General features: G+C 34.8%; 1 protein-coding gene across 1 annotated transcript in view; it reads left to right on the top strand.

Moving 5' to 3' along the window:
• The window catches only part of KCNH5 (potassium voltage-gated channel subfamily H member 5), a 336,154-nt gene that overhangs the window by 20,320 nt on the left and 295,637 nt on the right, over positions 1–20,197 (top strand). Inside the window, exons 2-3 of the mRNA XM_003831625.5 lie at positions 8,334–8,457; positions 18,819–18,925. Of these exons, the coding sequence (XP_003831673.1) occupies positions 8,334–8,457; positions 18,819–18,925 (231 nt within the window). The remainder of the gene's footprint in view (positions 1–8,333; positions 8,458–18,818; positions 18,926–20,197) is intronic.

The raw sequence follows: 20,197 nt of genomic DNA, 5'->3' as shown, positions 1-20,197 counted from the left end.
ACTTTCAACTTTTTATCATTGAGTATGATGTTAGAGCTTGTTATGGCCTTTATTGTGTTGAGGTACATTACTTCTATACCTAATATGTTGAGAGTTTTTAATCATGAAACAATGTTGAATTTTTCAAATGCCTTTTCTAAATCTATTGAATCAATATTATAGTTTTTGTCCTTCATTCTGTTAATGTGGTCTATCATATTTATTGATTTGCATGTATTGAACAATCCTTGCATCTCAGGAATAAATACCACTTGATCATGGTGAATTATCCTTCTATGTATTGTTGAATTTGGTTTGAAAATATTTTATTGAGGATTTTTGCATCTATGTTCTTCAGGGATATTGGCGGATAATTTTCTCTTTTCGTGGCTTCCTTGTCTGGTATCAGGGTAATGCTGGCCTCCTAAAATGAGTTTGAAAGTTTTCTCTCCTTTTTAATTTTTTGGAAGAGTTTGAGAAAGATTGAATTAGTAAGCAGTGAAAGTATCAGGTTCTGGGCTTTTCTTTGATGGGAGAATTTTTGTTAGTGATTAATCTTCTTATTTGTTATTGGTCTATTCAGATTTTCTTTTTCTTCATGATTTAGTCTTGGTAGGCTCTATGTGTCTAGAAATTTATTTCTTCAAGATTAGACAGTTTGTTGGATTTTAATTGTTCATAATAGTTATCTTATGATCCTTTGTATTTCTGTGGTATCAGTTGTATTGTCTCCTCTTTGATTTCTGATTTTTTTGAGTCTTCTCTCTCTTTCCTTAGTATAGCTAAAGGTTTGTCAATTTTGCTTATCTTTTCAAAAAACCAACTTGTAGTTTCACTGACCTTTTAAAATTGTTTTTCTAGTCTCTGTTTCATTTATTTCTGCTCAAATCTTTATTATTTCTTTCCTTCTACTAACTTGGGGCTTAGTTTGTTCTTCTTTTTCTAGTTCACTGAGCTATAATATTAGTTTGATTATTTAGGGTCTTCTTTTCTCATGTAGGCATTTGTTGCTATAAACTTCCCTCTAAAAACGATTTTTATTGCATCCCTTAAGTTTTGGTATGTTGTGGTTCTGTTTTCATTTGTCTCAATATATATATATATATATATTTTTTTTTTTTTGAGATGGAGTCTCACTCTGTTGCCCAGGCTGGAGTGCAGTGGCATGATCTCGGTTCACTGCAACTTCTACCTCCCGGGTTCAAGTGATTCTCCTGCCACAGCCTCCTGAGTAGCTGCAACTACAGGCGTGTGCCACCATGCCCAGCTAATTTTTGTATTTTTTAGTAGAGACAGGGTTTTACCATATTGGGCAGGCTGGTCTTGAATGCCTGACCTCATGATTTGCCTGGCTCAGCCTCCCAAAGTGCTGGGATCACAGGCATGAGCAACCACGCCCAGCCTGTCTCAAGATATTTTTAAATTTCCCTTTCAAATTTCTTCCTCGACCCATTGGTTCCTTAGGAGTATATTGTTCAATTTCCACATATTTGTAAATTTTCTAAAATTCTTCATATTATTAATTTGTAGCTTTATAACATTGTGGTCAGAAAAGATACTTTATATGATTTTAATTTTCTTAAATTTGTTAAGATCTACTTTGTGGCCTAAGAGTTGATCTATCCTGCAGAATATTCTGTGTTGAGAACTTCAACTTTCTGTACTTGAGAAGAATATGTATTTTACTGTCTTTGGGTGGAATGTTTATATATCTATATCTGTCAGGTCCATTTGGTTTAAAGTGTAGTTCAAGTTCAATGTCTCATTATTGATTTTCTGTCTGGATGATTATATTGAAATTCCTGTATGCAGACTAGGCATATAATTTATAATCCTGAGGAATATGTGATTTATATGAAAAGACAAAGTTAGCATATATGGAATATTTAGAAAGACATTATTTAATAAATTTTATAATACCAATTATATAAAAAGAGAACCCTGCAAAAATGTATTAGTTCATTTGCTTATTCATATAATCAACCATTAAATTAGCATTTACTACGTGTCAGGCACTGTGCTAGGCAATGAGAGATCAAATGTGAGCAAAAACTTACATGGGCTCTATCCCTGTAGAGCTTATAATCCAATAGGCAGATAAACATTAATTTTTTCTTTTTTTTTTGAGATGTAGTCTTGCTCTGTTGCCCAGGCTGTAGTGCAGTGGCATGATCTTGGCTCACTGTAACCTCCACCTCCCATGTTCCAGCTATTCTCCTGCCTCAGCCTCCCGGGTAGCTGGGACTACAGGTGTGCATCATTATGCCCGGCTAATTTTATATTTTTAGGAGAGATGGGGTGTCACCATGTTTGCTAGGCTGGCCTCGATCTCCTGACCTCATGATCCACCTGCCTCTGCCTCCCAAAGTGCTGGGATTACAAGTGTGAGTCACCGCGCCCGGCCAGATATACATTAATTAAGTCATGACACAAATAGGTGTAAAACTGCACTTGTGAATGGCTGTGAAGGACAGGTACATCATGTCAAAAAATTATATAGCAGGGATATAACCTCATCAGCGGTCAGGGAAAGATTCCCTGAGGTCATGTCAATTGAGTTAAGATCTAAATAAGTGAAGGTGACAAGGTGAGGAGGGAAAGGAATGGTATTTAGGCAGAGATGATGGCAAGTAAAAAGTCCTTATGCTGGGAGAGAACTTGGCTTTTACAAGAATGTAAGAAAAGTCAATGAGGCTATTGTAGGCGAGTATCGTGGGCAAGGGGCAGAGTGATGAGAACTAAGGCTAGGCAGACTTTGAAGTCATTGGGGGCCATGGAAAGGATTTGGGTCTTATGAGAGCCAAAAGAAGGATGTTAAAGGAGGGAGGAAACATGATACAATTTTAGTTTTTTGAAAAACAAACAAACAAACAAAAAACTTGTTTGGCTTCAGTATAAAAAATCCATTGAAGGACTCCCACAGAGGTTCTGAGTAAATCAGACAGTTACCTGAGTAGTCTAGGGGAGAGATGATAGAGGGTTGGAGTTGGGTGATGATCATGGAGATGAAGAGAACTAGAGAGATTTGAAAGAGTTTTAGGAGATAAAAGTAATGCGATTGATAATTAATTAGATATGAGGGTAATGGGATAAATGTTGATTGATGGCTCCCAGATTACTGGCTGATAAAATTGTATGGATGGTGGCCCCATTCTCTAAGACAGGAAACAGTGGGAAAGTACCTAATTTGAAGGAGTAAAAAGTCATGATCATGTTACACTGAAGCACATTTAAGATAGCTAAGAAGAGAGGTCAAGTTTGGATATCAAGATCGAGAGTTTACAGAAGAGGTTTGGTTTGGAGATATACAATCATGAGTTACTGAATCTATGGACATAGATAAGCGTGTAAGAGTAAAGAAAGGAGAGGACTTAGGCACTCTAATGTCTACTTATTGGTAAAGAAGACACTCTAATGTATACTTATTGGTAAAGAATGGTGAGCCTGCAAAAAAACTAGGGGAATGTTCAGAGAAACAAGTGAATGGTGTTCTGTGAAAGCCAAGCATTGAGAGACTTTTAAGAGGGAAATGGTTACCAACGCTTCTGAATTGTTATGAAGTGAGTGAAAAGCATCCTGTGGGCTTGGCGATAGGGAGAGGTTATTGGTGACTTGGCTGTCTTGGTGGAGTGGTAGGGAAGAAGCTAAATAGGAGTGAGTTGAGTGAACAGGAGCTGAGGAGATGGAGTCAGTGAGAATAGACAACTTCTGTGGAAAGTTTGTCCTGTGAATGGTTGGAGACAGATACGGTGGCAGCCAGAGGAGATGTAGGCTGAGTGGTATTCAGTGAATGTGGCATAGAAAATGTAGAGTTGAGATGATTCTTAAATGTTTTGATGGGCAAAGAGATGTCAGAAAAGTATTTCAAGTGAATAGTGGGCAGCATGAATGAGCAGATTTTCGGAACATAATGAAGAGACTGACCTAACTGTAATAGTATAGACTTTAGGAATAATGGGAAACATGTTTGTATAGGTAGGGAAGGTGAGACTGGATTTCAGAGGGCTTTGTTAGCCTCGGAAAGGATTTGAGATTTGATTATATAAACAGTTGGGATTGTTGATCTGGATGAAGAATGACAGGATACAGGAAGGGTTTCAGGGAGACAATTTAGCATTCACCTAATCACAAGACTGAACATTGGAACGAGTTAAGGCAGGGATACCATGTAGCTGTATGGCCTGCCACAGTTATCTAGTCATGAAGTGGACAGCTTATGGATTAGAGAGGGTAAACTGGCTTGGGCTAAGGTGAGAAAGAAAACAATTTTTGATGGTCATATTAAAAATTTATAGTTGATACTATAAATAAAAGAAAACATCATTTATTTATAGAGGAATTTATACTTTCTGAAGTACTTTTGCAGAAATTAGCTCATTTTGATCTCTAACTGCCCTAGGTACCACAGAAATGTAGTAATACCATCCTCATAACTAAGGTTAAGCTCAAGTACCATTGTTTTACTAAAACTTCTGATTCTCTGGTCAGATGGAGTTATCCGTTGTCCTCTTTGTGTGTTTTAAAAAATTTTTATGCAGCAAAATGCACAGATCTTAACTGCACAGTTCAATGAATTTTGACAATTGTATACACCTGTGTAACGTATACCTCTATCAAGATAGAGAACAATTACATTTGCCAGAAAGTTCTTTTTATCTTTTCTGTCACTTCCTCCACCATTCCCTTTAGAAATCATTGTTCTGGTCCCTATCATCATATAATATTAGTTTTCCCTATATTTAAGCTTCATATTAATGAAATCAAACAGTATACCTACTTTAGTGGCTGGTTTCTTTTATAATGTTTTTGAGTCATATCGTTGCATGTATCAGAAGTTTTTTGTTCCATTTTAGAGCTGAGTAGTATTCCTTGTGTAAATATGGCACAATTTCTAATCCATTCTCTTCTTAATAGACATTTGCATTGTTTCCAATTTTTGGCTACTGTGAATAAATCTGATGTGAACATTTTCCTCCAAGTCTTTTTGTAAACATATGTTTTCATTTCACTTGCATAAATACCTAGAAGTGAAATTTCTGGGTCATAGATACATATTTAACTTTACAAGAAGCTGTTTTCCAAAGTGATCATACCATTTTACATTCTTGCTAGCATTTTATAAAGAGCACTAGTTCTTGATTCTCATCAACAATGTTGTATTGTTAATCTTTAAAACTACTCTAGTAATTGAGCAGCAGTATATCCTTGTGCTTTCAGTTCATGTTTCCTGATGCGTGATGATTGTAAGCATCTTATTCTTGTGCTCATTGGCTGTTGTTTCTCTTTTCTGTGTGTGAAATGTCTGTTTAAGTTACTTGCTCATTTTGATACTTGGGTTGTTTGTTCTTTTGTAGGAATATTTTGTATTTTCTGGATTAGAGTTCTTTCTCAGATACCTGTATCAAAAGTATTTTCTCCCAGGCTGTATGTTTCCATTTCATTTTCTTGAGAATGTCCTTGAATGAGTAGTTGACAGTAATTTTGATGATGCCTAATTTATCAACATTTTCTTTTATGCTGATTGCTATATGAGGCTTATATAAGAAATTTTTGTCTTCCTCATGATTGCAAAGATTTCCTTCTATGTTTTCTTCTAGAAGGTTTATAATTTTCCCTTTTATATTTACATCTATGACCCACTTCAAATTATTTTTGTGTATGAGGTAGGGGTCATGTTTCAATTTTTGCTCATATGGATATCTAGTTGTTTCAATAAAATTCATTGAAAAAGACTTTACCTATTCAGTTGGCGTGGCATCTTTGCAAAAAAGCTGTTGACGTTGTATGTGAGGGCCTGTTTCTGAACTCATTTTGTTTTATTGGTCTACTTGTCTGTCCTTACTCCATTTCCACATCATCTTAATTACTATAGTTTACTTAATTACTATAGTAGAACTTTGTTCTACTTTTTCATATTTTATTTTTAACTACTTTAATTTGCATTTTCACAAACTTTTATAATTTTTCAATTTCCTCAAAAAAGCCTGTTGTCATTTTCATTGTGATTGTATTGAATCTATAGACCAATTTGCAGAAAATAGAACACTTTTTGATGTGGAACAAAAGACCAAGAAAGGTATTCCTACTGTAGCTTGCTTATGTTTATCTCTCTTGTGGTTTACTGAGTTGCTAGTTTTCATTCTATCTGGGAAAATTTTAGCTATCATATCATCCAATAACATGTGTGCCCTCTTTTGTTTTTTTTGCAGACTCAACTACATATATTTTAGATTGCTTGATATTGTCCCACAGAACATCTCTTCAATCTTTTTCTCTTTTACTTCAGTTTGCAATAGCTTGTATTGATGTGTTTTCAAATTGTTCTTTCTTTTTTAGTGTCCAATCTGCTTTTAAACCAATCCAATAAATTTTTAATTTCAGAGATTGCATTATTTCTGTGTTTACCTATTGACTTCTCTTTCTACTGCCTACTTTTTTCCATAGTAATTGTAGGGTTTTCCATTTCTTCCCTGTCTAATAATTTTTGATTGTTTCTGGGACATTATATCAATACATTGTAGAGATTTGGGATTTCATTGTTTTCCTCTGAGGAGAATTACATTTTTTTTTAAATCAGGCAGTTAAATTACTGATGGATGACCTTGATCATGAAGAGACTTGATTTTAAGATTATTTTTCGTGTTGGTCTAATTTCTACATTTTTTATTTTAGTCCCAGGGCATATCCGTTCATCCTATGACTTGTTTCTTACTCCTAATGCATGGCCTTCTGTGTTTAGATGGAAGGCTTGAGGTGTTTTTCAAGCTTCTCTAGCTTGATGGGACTTGAACTCTGAAATTCATCTTCTAGCTTCGGAGAGCTGGTGAAATTTCTATCCATCTCTTTAGCCCTTTACCATTGCTGTCTGCTGGATTCCTTATTGTCTCACCCTATGCCTGCCCAGTTTTGACCACAAGAAGGATTTGAGGTATATTATGCAGAAGTTTATCACTCCATCAATTAAAGGATTTCCCCAACTCCAAGTTGCTCTGCCACCCCCAAATTGTGACCTTTGACTCCTTAGACTTGTAAGACACTTCTGCTTGAGCTCTTTCACACCATGAACTTCCCAAACTGGCAAGTGCTCTCAGCGGAATAGACAGTTAAATGACTATCTCAGCTAATAAAGCCTCTCTTTTTCAAGGGTTTATCTTTTCCAGTTTGTGCCTACTTTCCGTTGTTTCCTAGTGGCTTCAAACAGATTTTGCTTTTCATATTTTGTCCCATGCTTCTTTAGTATCTATTCTGGCAGTTGTATTTTGTTGTTACATATTTGTTTTCAACATACACACTTATTGAGAGCAAAGGGTGTGTTTTACTAATCTTTATTTTATCCCACTGTTTGACCCAGAGCAGTGACTTTTATACAGCAGCTACTTAATAAATGTTAAATTGCATTATTATTTTTATGAAGACCAATTATGAATGAGGATTTAAAGTCTTCTAAAAAATTGTTATATTTTTAGTATACTACCCTGAGTATGAGTTCAAAGGAAATTTTCATAGGTAAAATTTTGAAGCATATTATTGCTTTAAAAATTTTTACTTTTAAATTATTTATATTAAAAATAAGTGTTCATTTATATATTTTAATATTATTTTAATTTTAATTCATTTTAATGTTGACATACAACATGTGGTTTACAAAACTGCTAAAGTTACTGCCCAATATGATTGGATTTTCAATCATTTTATATTAATTTATACAAAAGCAAACCTACTTTTCTGTGTAAAATAGAACAAAAATATCTCTTTTATTTGGAATACTGATAGTTTCTAAATTATCTGTATTATGTGGTTGAAAATATCTTTGAATAATTTTAATTTAAAGGAAGACTTTTAAATTCTATTTTAAATTAGACTTTTCAAGATTAGTCTAATGGACAAAAAAATTGTTCTGTCATGTCAGCAATATATTAATATAATTTTTGAAGGGGGTCATCCAATTTTCTTTTATTATCAACTTCAATATTCTCTATTTGTAGGGAAGTGACCATAGCCCTAATCTTAATAAATTAACCAATTTTTAGGTGTAATTTATAGTCATTAACATTATTTATTACTAACTACACTTTGATTTCATAGCTTAGGGTATACTTGAATGGAAAGAATTATTATAAACTGGTTTCGTTTAAATGGAATTTTTAGTTTGTATATAAATTCGATATTTATTGCAGGGCTCATGATCATGCAAACCTGGTTATGTCAGTTTCAAGAACAGGTTATATTATTTGTACAATTACAAACCATAGTTGTATGTGTCCATCTTTATAAGTTTGCCTTTTTGATTACTTGAAATAAGTGCATTGTTGAATTAAGCTAAATAACCTCCTTTTTTCTCCTTTCTTCTTCAGAATCAAGTTTCTTACTGGGAAATGCCCAGATTGTGGATTGGCCTGTAGTTTATAGTAATGACGGTTTTTGCAAACTCTCTGGATATCATCGAGCTGACGTCATGCAGAAAAGCAGCACTTGCAGGTAGGTAACAGAATAGCTAAGTAATCTTTTCTGAAATTTAACAAAAATCTGAATGTAATTAAAAGGCTTAAGCTTACTTGGACTCCCATATACAAACCATAGAGTTAAAAATTATGTTAGAATATTAGGGAGACTAAATTATCAATGGAAACACATAGCTTAAGAGCCATTGGTGAGAACTTTTGCCGAAAGAAAGATTTGTATATATCTGTGAGTTAATCAATTCATTCAATAAATATTTTTTGATGACCTACCATGAGCCAGGAATAGTCTAGATGCTGAGTAATCAGAGGAACGTCTTGTATCAGGGAACAACTTGTGGCATGTGATCTACAGCACCTCTGGAACAACTAAATTGTCTTGAATAAAACAGAGTAAACACCACCTGGCCAAGTTAAACATGGTCCATGAGAATGTAAAGAACATAAAATAAAGCTCTTATATCCTGTGTAAGCCACATGTACTTGGTAATGGTACATTGTTTGACTCATGTACAACAGAATCTGACATTTATATTATTATAATGGTTCTTTAAACAAATATGCCATTTCTGTGAGCTTAAAGAGAATATTAAGAAAAAAGGGGATCAGAAAAAAGAAAAGGAAACTATATATAAGGAACCAATTTAGAACCTAAAACTTTTCACAATATTTCAGTAAGGCCAGATGGGATGTTTTTTCCATGAGTTAATTTTTCTTTAAAGCTCTCATTTAACTAAGCACTGAACCAAGTTATTTTAGAACTACAAGGGATCTGATTTTTTTTTTTTCTAGGCCAAATCCTCTGTTTTTCAGATGAGAAAACTGAGGTAGAGCTATGTTAAGGGACTTGCCCAGAGAAATAGTGATTTGTTTTTTCTACCTATTGATGCTGAGAAGCATTATATATATACATATATATGTATATATAAAATAGTTAAATGCGTATACAGTTGACCCTGGAACAACACTGGTTTGAACAGTGTGGGTCACTTATAGGTTAATTTTTTCAACCAAATGTGATCAGAAATATAGTATTAGAGAAATACAGATCAAAAATATGATATTCAAGGGGATATGAAACCCTTGGGTACAGAGGGCTGACTTTTTATATATGTGGGTTCCACAGGGCTAACTGCAGGACTTGAGTGTGCATGGATTTTGATATACACAGGGATCCTGGAACCAATCCCCTGTGTATGACTCTCTCCCTCTCTATGTATATAACTGTTTATATATCTGTGAATTAATCAATTCATTCAATAAATATTTTTTGATCACCTACCATCTACCATGAGCCAAGAATAATCTAGGTACTGAGTAATCAGAGGAACATGTATATCTGTATATATACGTACATACAGAGAGAGAAAGACAGAGAGAGAAAGGCAGAGAGAGAGAGTCATCCATGTTATACAGAAGGGATTGGTTGATAACTCTCTCTTTCCCTCTCTAGATATCCTTCATCATCATGAAATGTAGATATTTTATATTATACCATTGAGTTTAAACCTGACTGCACATAGCAATCACTTAAATAGGTTTTGCAAAACAGATTCCTACCCCGCTTAAACCTACTGAATTAGAATCAGTAGGTGATTCTGAAGTGGGTGGGTCAAGCAGGGAGTCAGTATTTTTAACCAACAGCTTAGATGATTCTGGTGCCTATCCAGGCTTGAGAAATAATCTGCTCAAACATTCTCTTCCTTAATCTATGCTCCTCTAGCCATCCTCATTTTTGCCTCTACTGAAGGCATTCTCATATTCATTCTTCATTCCCAGGTATGGAAATTGGTAAATGGGAGTGATGAAAATCTGTGGCTTCTGGTTGAGAGGATCCCTTTGCTAGCACTGATATCGTTGGGCCATATTAAGCATTGCTCCTCTCCTATCCCCCAGAAGGCAGTTTAAGTTAGAAAAAGCTGAGTTTCATGGTAGACGTTATCCTGTGGAACAGGTCCATAGAGAGTTCCAGGCAACACAGATATACTCACACTCGCATTTCTTATTCTTGGACTGCTGACATCCCGTCTTCATGCCAGGTTTATCTCAGATCTCATCTACCTGAAGGTATTTATGCTTCCCTAAGCAAGACAGGTTTTTCCCTTCTCTGACTCCTCATAGTTTCTTGTGTATATTTCTGTTGGCATCATCATTTGGCCTTAAACTAACTTGCCTTATCCCTTGGGTTTTTATTCTTATTGCTTTATTGCTTTTGTTGCCATTTTTGAGAAGTATTACTCTTCATATCTGGATCTATTTTAAGTCCTGCTCTCATCCCTTCTTGTGTCCCATGTATTTGCCCTATCCCTGGCCTATTTTCTTTGGCAAGTACAATTTTTCCTATAAACGATTCACTAAGAAAATAAGTGCTGGTGTGTTATATTAGCTCTTTGCTCCTCTGAAAGAGCTGCTTTTCTTCTAACACAAGTACCAGATTGTAAGTGCCTTAAAAGTAGGGTCTCCATCTTGCTCACTTTTGTGTGCACAACAGGACACGAGACAGTGTCTTATGTCAGTATTTATTGAATTGGATTGGCTTGTTTTGCAATAAACCGTAACCTAGGTCTCACATGCTCTCTATAGCATACTGTTATTTCTTGTATTTCATCCTGTGTTATGACATTTGAGGTGGGAGAGTTTTGGATTATACCATGCTTTTTAACTGTATAAAAAAGTGTTTGAGTCTTTCCCCAAATTGTCTTTACTTATCAGAGACAGTGTTTTCAAATGATCATGTTCTTAATGTAAACAATTATTACTTACTTGCATAAAATGCCAGATGTGTTTTGTTAACCTAAAAATTGCAACCAGTTTAATGCCCTCACAGAACAATGAAGACTAGCATCCGATATATGAACAAATATCTGACCTTTATCAGTTTTTCTTGGAAGCATGATTTATTTTAATGTGTTCTTCTTTTAAACTTCCTTATTCTCTTTTAAAATTAAACTATATCCATTTTATGTTTGCTGTAGCATTATTTAGAAGACTGAAGACCTGGAAGGAATCAAAATATCCAGTAGTAGGAGTTTAGCTACATCATATGTTGTATATACTGGAAGGACAATGACACTGGAAAAAACTAACAACATATTATCAAGTAAAAAAAAGCCTAAAACAAAATAAAACAACAAACCCAAAACCACCCCCCAAGCAGTTTATGAAACAGTGTTTGCATCATGACTCAAATTCTTTTACATATAGCTTTTTTCCCGTTTCTTGAATAAATCCAGAAAAGCCTTTAAGTGTGAGACACAAAATAACAGAGAGAGAAAAGAAGAAAATGAGATGCACATTTAGAAACACGGGGTTGATGGCTAAAAGTTATTATAGTATGTGGAATTACTGACTTATAAGTGAATATGGAGATAAGTATTTGACACTGAGAATATCCTTGTAAATAATTAAAAAATTTTGCTTATCATAATAAGTTTTTAGACAGACATAAGAGAATAAGAAGCTACAAAGCAGTGAGGTTCATTTTATATGGGAAAATACAAGCTTTGACACTATATATCTCAGAAAAAAGAATCATTTTTGTATACAACTTGCATTAGATGAATTAAAGTCTATAGGGTTAAAGTGGCAACTAGGTAAATGATTACATGCCACAGTTTTGAATGTTCAAAAGCGAATTGTTTTATGGTAAAATAAAAACACATTAATTTGTGTTTTTATAATATCAAGAGGCTAATATTTCTTTCTTCTGTTTTCTTATCTTTTTTCTTCTTTGTCCTTCTCAACCCCTCCCACATTGGACCAGACACGCAGAATCAAATTAAACATACTCCTCAGTTTGTCACAACATTGTCATTTTGCTCTCTCTAAGCAAGGTCTCTCTTTATTTTATTTTATTTTTTTCCTTTTATTTCTTTTCCCTTTCATCCCATCCCCCTTCTTCCTCTTATGGTTATTAATTCTAAAGTGTGTTTATTGTATGTCTTTCTAATCTGTCTTCTGCTTGTTAATTAAATATGTGTATTCTTGAAATGATATCGCTTTGCATATGTTGGTTGTTAAGATCTATTTAATTCCTACCACACTGTAATATTTATGGTTTCTTACTCTTTTCATTCACCATTATGTTTTTAGACTTCTTTGTGTCACTGTATGATGATCTATTCATCATGTCTGATTGTTGTCTAATGTTGTAGTGTCTTCACAGCCTTCGTTCTATTTATACATTCTAGTAGTCCTGGAATCTAACTTTGACACTTTGCTACCTCAAACAACTTGGAAATAAGAATCGTCCTACACATCTTCTTGTGGCCCTGTGTGAGACGTTTTCTGTCTCTATCCCCAGAAATGGGATTGCTAGATAATAGAATATATGCAGAGTTTGTAAATTAACTGCTATAAGACTGTTACAGAGTAGCCTTCTGTTTCCATTCTCAGCAGCCATTAGTGAGGATTCTGGTTTTCCTACATTTTTGCTATGTCATAATGGTACTGAAATTCCTATCTGAAAATATCTGATGTGTGCTAGGTATTGTCTCATTTTTGTTTTAGGTAAAATTATGACACTATGACACTTTCGGATCCCTAGGAATTTCAAACGTTGTCCATTTTACTGTGGACACTGCATTTTCCACGCCTTTGCACTGTTTTGCTGTTTATTGGAGGACATGAAAAGTATCGCATGTTTAAAAGAGGTTATAGACTTTGGGAGAATGACATTTAAAAGCATATGATCTTATCTCATGACCTGTAGAAGCTCTGACATTTGGGATATACTGTCATAGATTAGGTAGGAACCACTTTAGCATTTTACTTCTAATTAACCTGAAACTTTTAAGAGCCTATTCTGCTGTCATTTTTTGTTTTTGTTTTGGATAGAGGGGTGAGAAGAACAATCAGGTAGTTTAGGTAGGGAGGATTGAGGGGTAGATAGATGGTCTCAGATACATTTTTTTGAAAGACCATTTACAATCCCTTATCCAACCCCATCAAGTTAGACAATGAGTCAGAGCTATTAAGAAACACTTTATTGGGCAGATTTCACAGCAGTTTTATGAACACAGGATTATCTCAGCAGCTACCAAGAGCATGTGACACATGATGGATGCCAGTCAGTCCGGCTCCATTTGGCTGAGGGCTGTGCTTCTCATGGTGAGACTGATGAAAAGTGTTGAAGTGCAGAGGTGTCTTGGTGATGTCAGACTCCGAAGATTAGAGGTATACAGTGCTATCCCTGTTTTTCCTTAATTACTTGTCATGGATCAACCATTTATTTACTCCAGTGAAATCCTTTGAAGACCATGTAATTCAATGGGTTGTGAAACCTTTTGGTTATGATCCTCTGTATAAAGGAATGTCTTTGATTTATTCCGAAATTACCTCTTTCAGATTTTGAAAACTGTATTTTTTTTTTTTTTTGAGACAGACTTTCGCTCTTTTTGCCCAGGCTGGACTACAAAGGCATGATCTTGGCTCACTGCAACCTCCGCCTCCTGGGTTCAAGTGATTCTTTTGCCTCAGCCTCCCAAGTCGATGGGGTTACATGCACCCGCCACCATGCCTAGCTAATTTTGTATTTTTAGTGTAGATGGGGTTTCAACTGGCCAGGCTGGTCTCGAACTCCTGACTTCAGGTGATCTGCCCGCCTCAGCCTCTCAAAGTGCTGGGATTACAGGCGTGAGCCACTGGGCCGGGCCGAAAACTGTATTCTTGTTTTTAATTTTTCCTCCTTAACTTCCCCTCTCTCAGGCTTTATCTTTTTTGATCCTTCGACTGTAGATCTCAGTCCACCTCCCACTAACCTTTATGATTCTATGGTTATGGCCACTTCTGAGCTAGAGACCACATTTACCAACTGCGTTAAGTCTATCTGTGTTGCTTTGTTTTGACGAAGGATTTGCTAATCTATGAACTACAGCCTGCAGATAATATTACCCTGTATTATGGTGACTGAATGTTCGTTGCATTTTAGTCTAGACACACTGTTGCACATTTAGCAGAGTAAGAGAGGTTGGTGGAACTCATGATTAGGTTATGTTTTCTACAGAGCTGTGAGATTCTTTTCTCCTTTGGAAGTCTGTCAATCGTTATAGCCATTCTTACGCTAGGTACTATAATGAGGCTTGTTCGTGAGATTTTGAGAGCAGAGCAAGGGATCCAAGAATAAATAAATCCTGCTACAAGCCCAAACCACCTGTTCCTCAAAGTTTTCTAGGTCAGATACACATGAACGATAACTGCCAGATGCCTAGGCGAGCTGGATATGGCCTAGACCAGGCCTGAAGACAACTTATCCCTTATTCCCAAGATGAAACCAGTCAGTTGTGTGACAAGAAAAGTGGCCAGATTATACAGGAGCAGGTTCTGAGTGAGCGTTTGCTTCAACCTCATGGGCTTGTGAAGAAAGAAGATTCACAGAACCACGCACATCTCCCTTTAAGACACAGTGACACTGCCTTTTGGAAAGCATGGTTCCTGGAGAATCCTGGAGAAGCTGGGGAGTGAGGCTGGGGTGGGGAAGGGGCATTCTAGTCCCATCCGTACATTCCAGTCATATTTCAGCCATTGTGCAACACGTTATAATTTGTAACTTTATTTGCGTTATCCTTTTGTCACCCTTTGAGTTATATTATTATTGTCCTTATTTTACTGATGAAACTATGGATCTGAGAGGATATACGACTTGTCCATAAATTATCCAGTTTGTAAGTGGTCCTCCAAATGCAAAAGTCCTCTGTTATACCATGACTGCCCAATATTATAACAGAGAGTGATTGCTTCTGTGAATCCAATTCTATTTTCCTTTCAATAAAGTAACAGTGCAGTAGTTCATTTATAATTACCAAGGAGGAGCTTGGCATCCTATGTAAGAGAGCAAGTGGAAGTTTTGTGATTTTAAAAATATTTCCATTACATATTCCTTGAGGATATTTAGTAGAAGATATGAAAACTATGTACAATTATTATATATGGTTTCTAAAGCCTGTTGATTATTATTTCTATAATTTGTGACCCCTCAAATTGATTAACCATTCAAAGACTGCATTGAGCTTCAGTCATCCTGAGTCAGGCTTCAGGAACCTGTGATAAAACATTTCAGCATTCATATGTGACAAAGCCAAGCAAATAAACAAATGTGCCATACCCATAGAGAATGCGGGAATCATTGATTTATCAGTATGGCTTGGACAACTTTGGATGAAAATACTTTCAGAGATTGAATTAACCTCCAGAACACTTGCCTTGGGAGGATAGATAGATAGTACATTTTTGACATTCTTTATAGTCTGTTTTGAAATACCTCTTATTATTTAACTGCTACATGTCACCCCTTCAAATACATGTTCTATCACTGGAAATATGTGGTACAATAAATGAAAAATCTGAGTGGAACAATGTAAGAAATGAAAGACTATTTTAAAAACAGCATTCAGATGTTAATAATATAGGATTATTTTTCTTAAGTGCCTTTATTTTCCTAGGATAAGTGATTTTAGCACTGGAAGGACTAACTAATGGAGGTGTATTATGAAATTTTTATGGTTTATTTAAAAATTGCTTGTTTGTTTTTATCTTCTCTTCAGAAGTTGAGCTGCATCAGACTTGTGTTGCATTTTTTCTTAGTTGGTGTTATTAAACCAATCCCTCAAAGAGCTTCTTTTTTAAATTTGAGTTGCAACTTACTTTTAAATCTTATTGGAGTTAATTTTTGATAATTTTTATCCTAGTTGCTTGTTATATCATAAATTCTTTCTTATTTTGTTTTTCTGTTGACCAGTTGTGAATATTATGTTTCAGTTTATTGAACCACAGACACCTGTCATTTAGTAGCAGTGTGAAATGGTTTTTCTTTCTTTCTTTTAAGACTACAAATATTTACTTAGTTTAATTGCCCTTATCTTGAATTTTAAAATGTTTCTGCTCTATTAAGATTCTTTAATTAAAAATAAAAGTTAGTAAAAAAATGATTTAAAAATTTCACTTGTCTTTAAAAATATTATGTACAATATTAAGCTAATTTTTTTTGGGGAGAGAAGTGGCTTTATGTTCTTTAGCTGAATAATTCTAATTTAATTGTAATGCCTTCAAGCGATTTTTATGAAACTCTCATGAGCTGAAATTTCAGCTTTGACAGTAACAGTGGCTTTTCAATGCCAGCTTGCAGGTATGCTTTGAGGTTTCCTGTGTTAGTCTAGATATAAGATTATGGAATTAGGAGTCTGTCATTTTATTCTGAGATCCTTTTACTTATTTTATTATTTTAATGACAATTAAAATTTTCCTTTTTAAATTAAATATATTAAAAATGAAGGATTCAGGTTTCTCGGTGCTTGGACAATCTTTGATCTGCCTTACCCACTTTCATTTCTTACTTTCTAGAATTCTAGTTGCTTAGGTTGGTGTTATAGAAGGTGGGCTTGAGTTACCCTGTAATTTCCGGTTGTAATGTGGTGCTGCTATTGGATCCTGTGTGTCATTACTGGATCTTGCTGAAAAACTGTGCCTTTTAGGTTGTAAATTTTATTGATTGGTATTTTCAGGTGCAGATTTTCTGTGAACCTATAATGAATCTGAACCTTCAGGGGCCCTCATTTGAGTGGATGTCTTTCGAGGCTCTGTTTGTAATCTTGTTTTATAATTTTGTATTCTTTTTCTTAAGGATGGCTTCACAGATTGTATAAGCTTCAGCCTCCACCACACTTTGGATCTGCCTCTAGTAAATATGTGAACTCTTTGAAAACTGAAAGAAAAGCAATAACAAAGACAGACATTTGATCTTTCAAAATCTTGGTTAAGGTGTTTAGTAATGCCACATTTTCTGTCCTGGTGGAAGAAATGGTCTGGACAATCATACCGATCAGCAGAACTGTGTATCTAAAACCAGATGTACAACTGATGATTTGAAAGCATTGAGAATGGAGTTTTAGAGACATGTAGTTCCTGGGCAAGTTTTGTTATTTAGATGATCAGACTTTTGCCAAGGTTCTCTTAGAAAAATAGAGAATGTCAAACATTAGAAAGTTTTTGTGGAATATGGACATTCACTCCTTAATCTATGTTTTGTATGTTCCTCTAACCACTGTAATAATGTATGATTCTGTCAAGGTGCCAGCTTTACTTCCCTCCCATTAGCCACACTTGTACCTATCTTAAGAAAATTCCCTGAAATGATGAGAATGTCAATGCATTATATGTATAATATGCAATCCTCACTTTTTTAATGATAGTATGGGAACATAAGATCCATGCAAGCTGAAACCACATAATACTATCTTAATACTCAATAAAAATTATGATTGTTTTAGCATCTTTAAAAATGTTTGTCAAAGCAATAAAAACTCTCTTACTGTTGGTTATCAATGCAGGGAGATGATATAATAGTAAAACTCATATTTATTTAGTGTACTGTGATTTTGAACATTAGAAACGTTGAGAATGGAGGAAGTGTTTTATTTCTTCTTAAAAAACTTATGAGTCATTTAAACAATACTTGCCTTTTCAGAATGTAACTTTCTGTATAAAGAGAGCATCTTTTCTATCTTCTCGAAAATTGTCACCCTCCTTTCTAAGTTAGAATTAATTTCAAATATTTTATTCTTCCACTTTCACTATTGTGAACAATGTACTAGAGTTCCTTTAATAAGGAGGGTTTTTTTGGTTTGTTTTTAAACTGGTGTCACCTCCTCTGGGAAACCTTCATCCTTTTTGTCACAACCACTTTCTTCATTTATATGGATGAGCTCACCTTCACTAAGTCCTTTTGGATGCATATTTAGAGTCTCCCAAATGGCAATAGTATCGACATTTCCATGGTCACCTATTTCTCTTATAACTTCATTTATGTTCAATTTGAATTCCACTTCCAACATTATTATTTTTCATTTCTTTGGTGGACTTTAGTTTTTGTTGGCTACTTACTGCTTTTGATTATCCATTTTTGTAAAATGTCATGTGGGTTTATCACTGAGAGAAAAGGAGGCAATATGACTACATGCTTTTCTGTCTGTGCGTGAACTGAGTAACAGCCGTGCTGTTTCCAATACTGACAGGCTTTGAAAGAAGTGATGTGATCAGTGACTGGTTGTGAAGGTGCATCTGTTATTTTCCAGTGATTTGCAGACTGAAGATCAAGCAGCAAAGCTTGCACTTTGTGCAATTACTCACAGTTAACATACTGTGGAAACTGAAATTTGAACTGTGCTGTGGAACTGGTGTTATTTAACTAAACCACAGTGACTGAAATCTGTGCATACAGGAACTGTGTAAAGCAAGAACTGCCTCTCATGATTTGACTATTCTGTGTAGGAGCAATATTATATTTTGTAGCCACATTTGACTAATCAAAGACAATTATATGATTTTTGTAGCATTTGAAAGGCAACACAAAAGTGAAATTGATTGTTTGTTTTTTCCCCCCCCCAGTTTTATGTATGGGGAATTGACTGACAAGAAGACCATTGAGAAAGTCAGGCAAACTTTTGACAACTACGAATCAAACTGCTTTGAAGTTCTTCTGTACAAGAAAAACAGTAGGTATCTCAATTATTAATAAGATGTGCCAACTCTTTATTAATATTATGTTTGGTAAGTCGTAGTGGAGCTAAAATGTAGAGAGCATGTAAAACTTCTGTTGCTTCTTTTCTTGGCAGGGGCAGAGGTTGCTGGTGAAATTAGATAATAAAATTAATAAATAATTCTACCTATGAAAAGTAACCTTTTGAGGAATGGAAGAAAAATGTGATGCATCTTAAATATGACTTTTGTATCAGGCAGCAAAATATTTTGTAATTAATACTTATAATAAAGATCCTATAATTATGTGACAATGACTAAAAATGACAGATGCATGTATTAATTTCTTCTTATGGTTAAAGAAAACGGTAATTGTTAACACTGGATATATGCAATTACCTTTCTACACGAACATAGGCAATGTGAATATGTGGTAGCTACTTGAGGGGAATCTCTACCAATATGGCCTTTTGCCAGCCTCAGACTCTTTTGTGAGAAAGCCTAGTAGAAGTAGTCATTGTTCTCAGAACAGGTCATTCACATTTGGTAAATTTGTGTTGATTGTTGTGACCTTTCTCTGGGATGAGATTTGTATGTGGTAAGGTATGCATTATATAATGACATAATAGCTCATGATATAGACTTTCCATCAGAGTTTGGAGGGAAAAAAACCAACATGACAAAAACCAACAAGTATACTCAACAACTCAGTCCCCTTTCTAATTCACTTTATTTGCATGGTAACTTACGTTTATCTTTTTGCTGTTTCCTCAAATTGTTCTTTCTTTCTTTTTTGAAACGAACAGTCACTTCATAAGATGAGTCAATTTATTTATTGTTAATAGCAAATTATAGCAAAGTCTACTATTATCTTTGATGGAAATTGATGGTTACTAAATTCTTCCCAAGTTTGGAAAACATTCTCGCTTCAACAGGAAACGCCTGTTCCATGTTCAGTGCCTGTTGGATCTTGTGGAGCATAATTTATCCTCTCCATTTACTTGAAACATTTTTTATCTGTGGAATATTTGGAATTAAAATTCGATTTCTCTTTTTATTAGTAGACTAACAAAGGAATAACAGTGTGAGACATTGCCTCAAAGTAGTGCACTTGATAATGGAAACATTTGTTTTTAGTAATTTTACTTAAGGAATGGCTTATCTTATTTTTCATTTTACATCAAGGCCAAAGAGAATTTCAGTTTGAAGTCATAGCTAAATGTCAGCTAGCTTGTCACCTAGAAAACAATCCCTTCTGAACGGTCAGCTCTCTCCTCTGCAAGAGAAAA

The sequence above is a fragment of the Pan paniscus genome, chromosome 15 (assembly GCF_029289425.2).
Source record: "Pan paniscus chromosome 15, NHGRI_mPanPan1-v2.0_pri, whole genome shotgun sequence".
Lineage (NCBI taxonomy): Eukaryota > Metazoa > Chordata > Mammalia > Primates > Hominidae > Pan > Pan paniscus.
The sequence above is the reverse complement of the archived record's forward strand: the minus strand, read 5'-3'. Positions and strand labels throughout refer to the sequence as shown.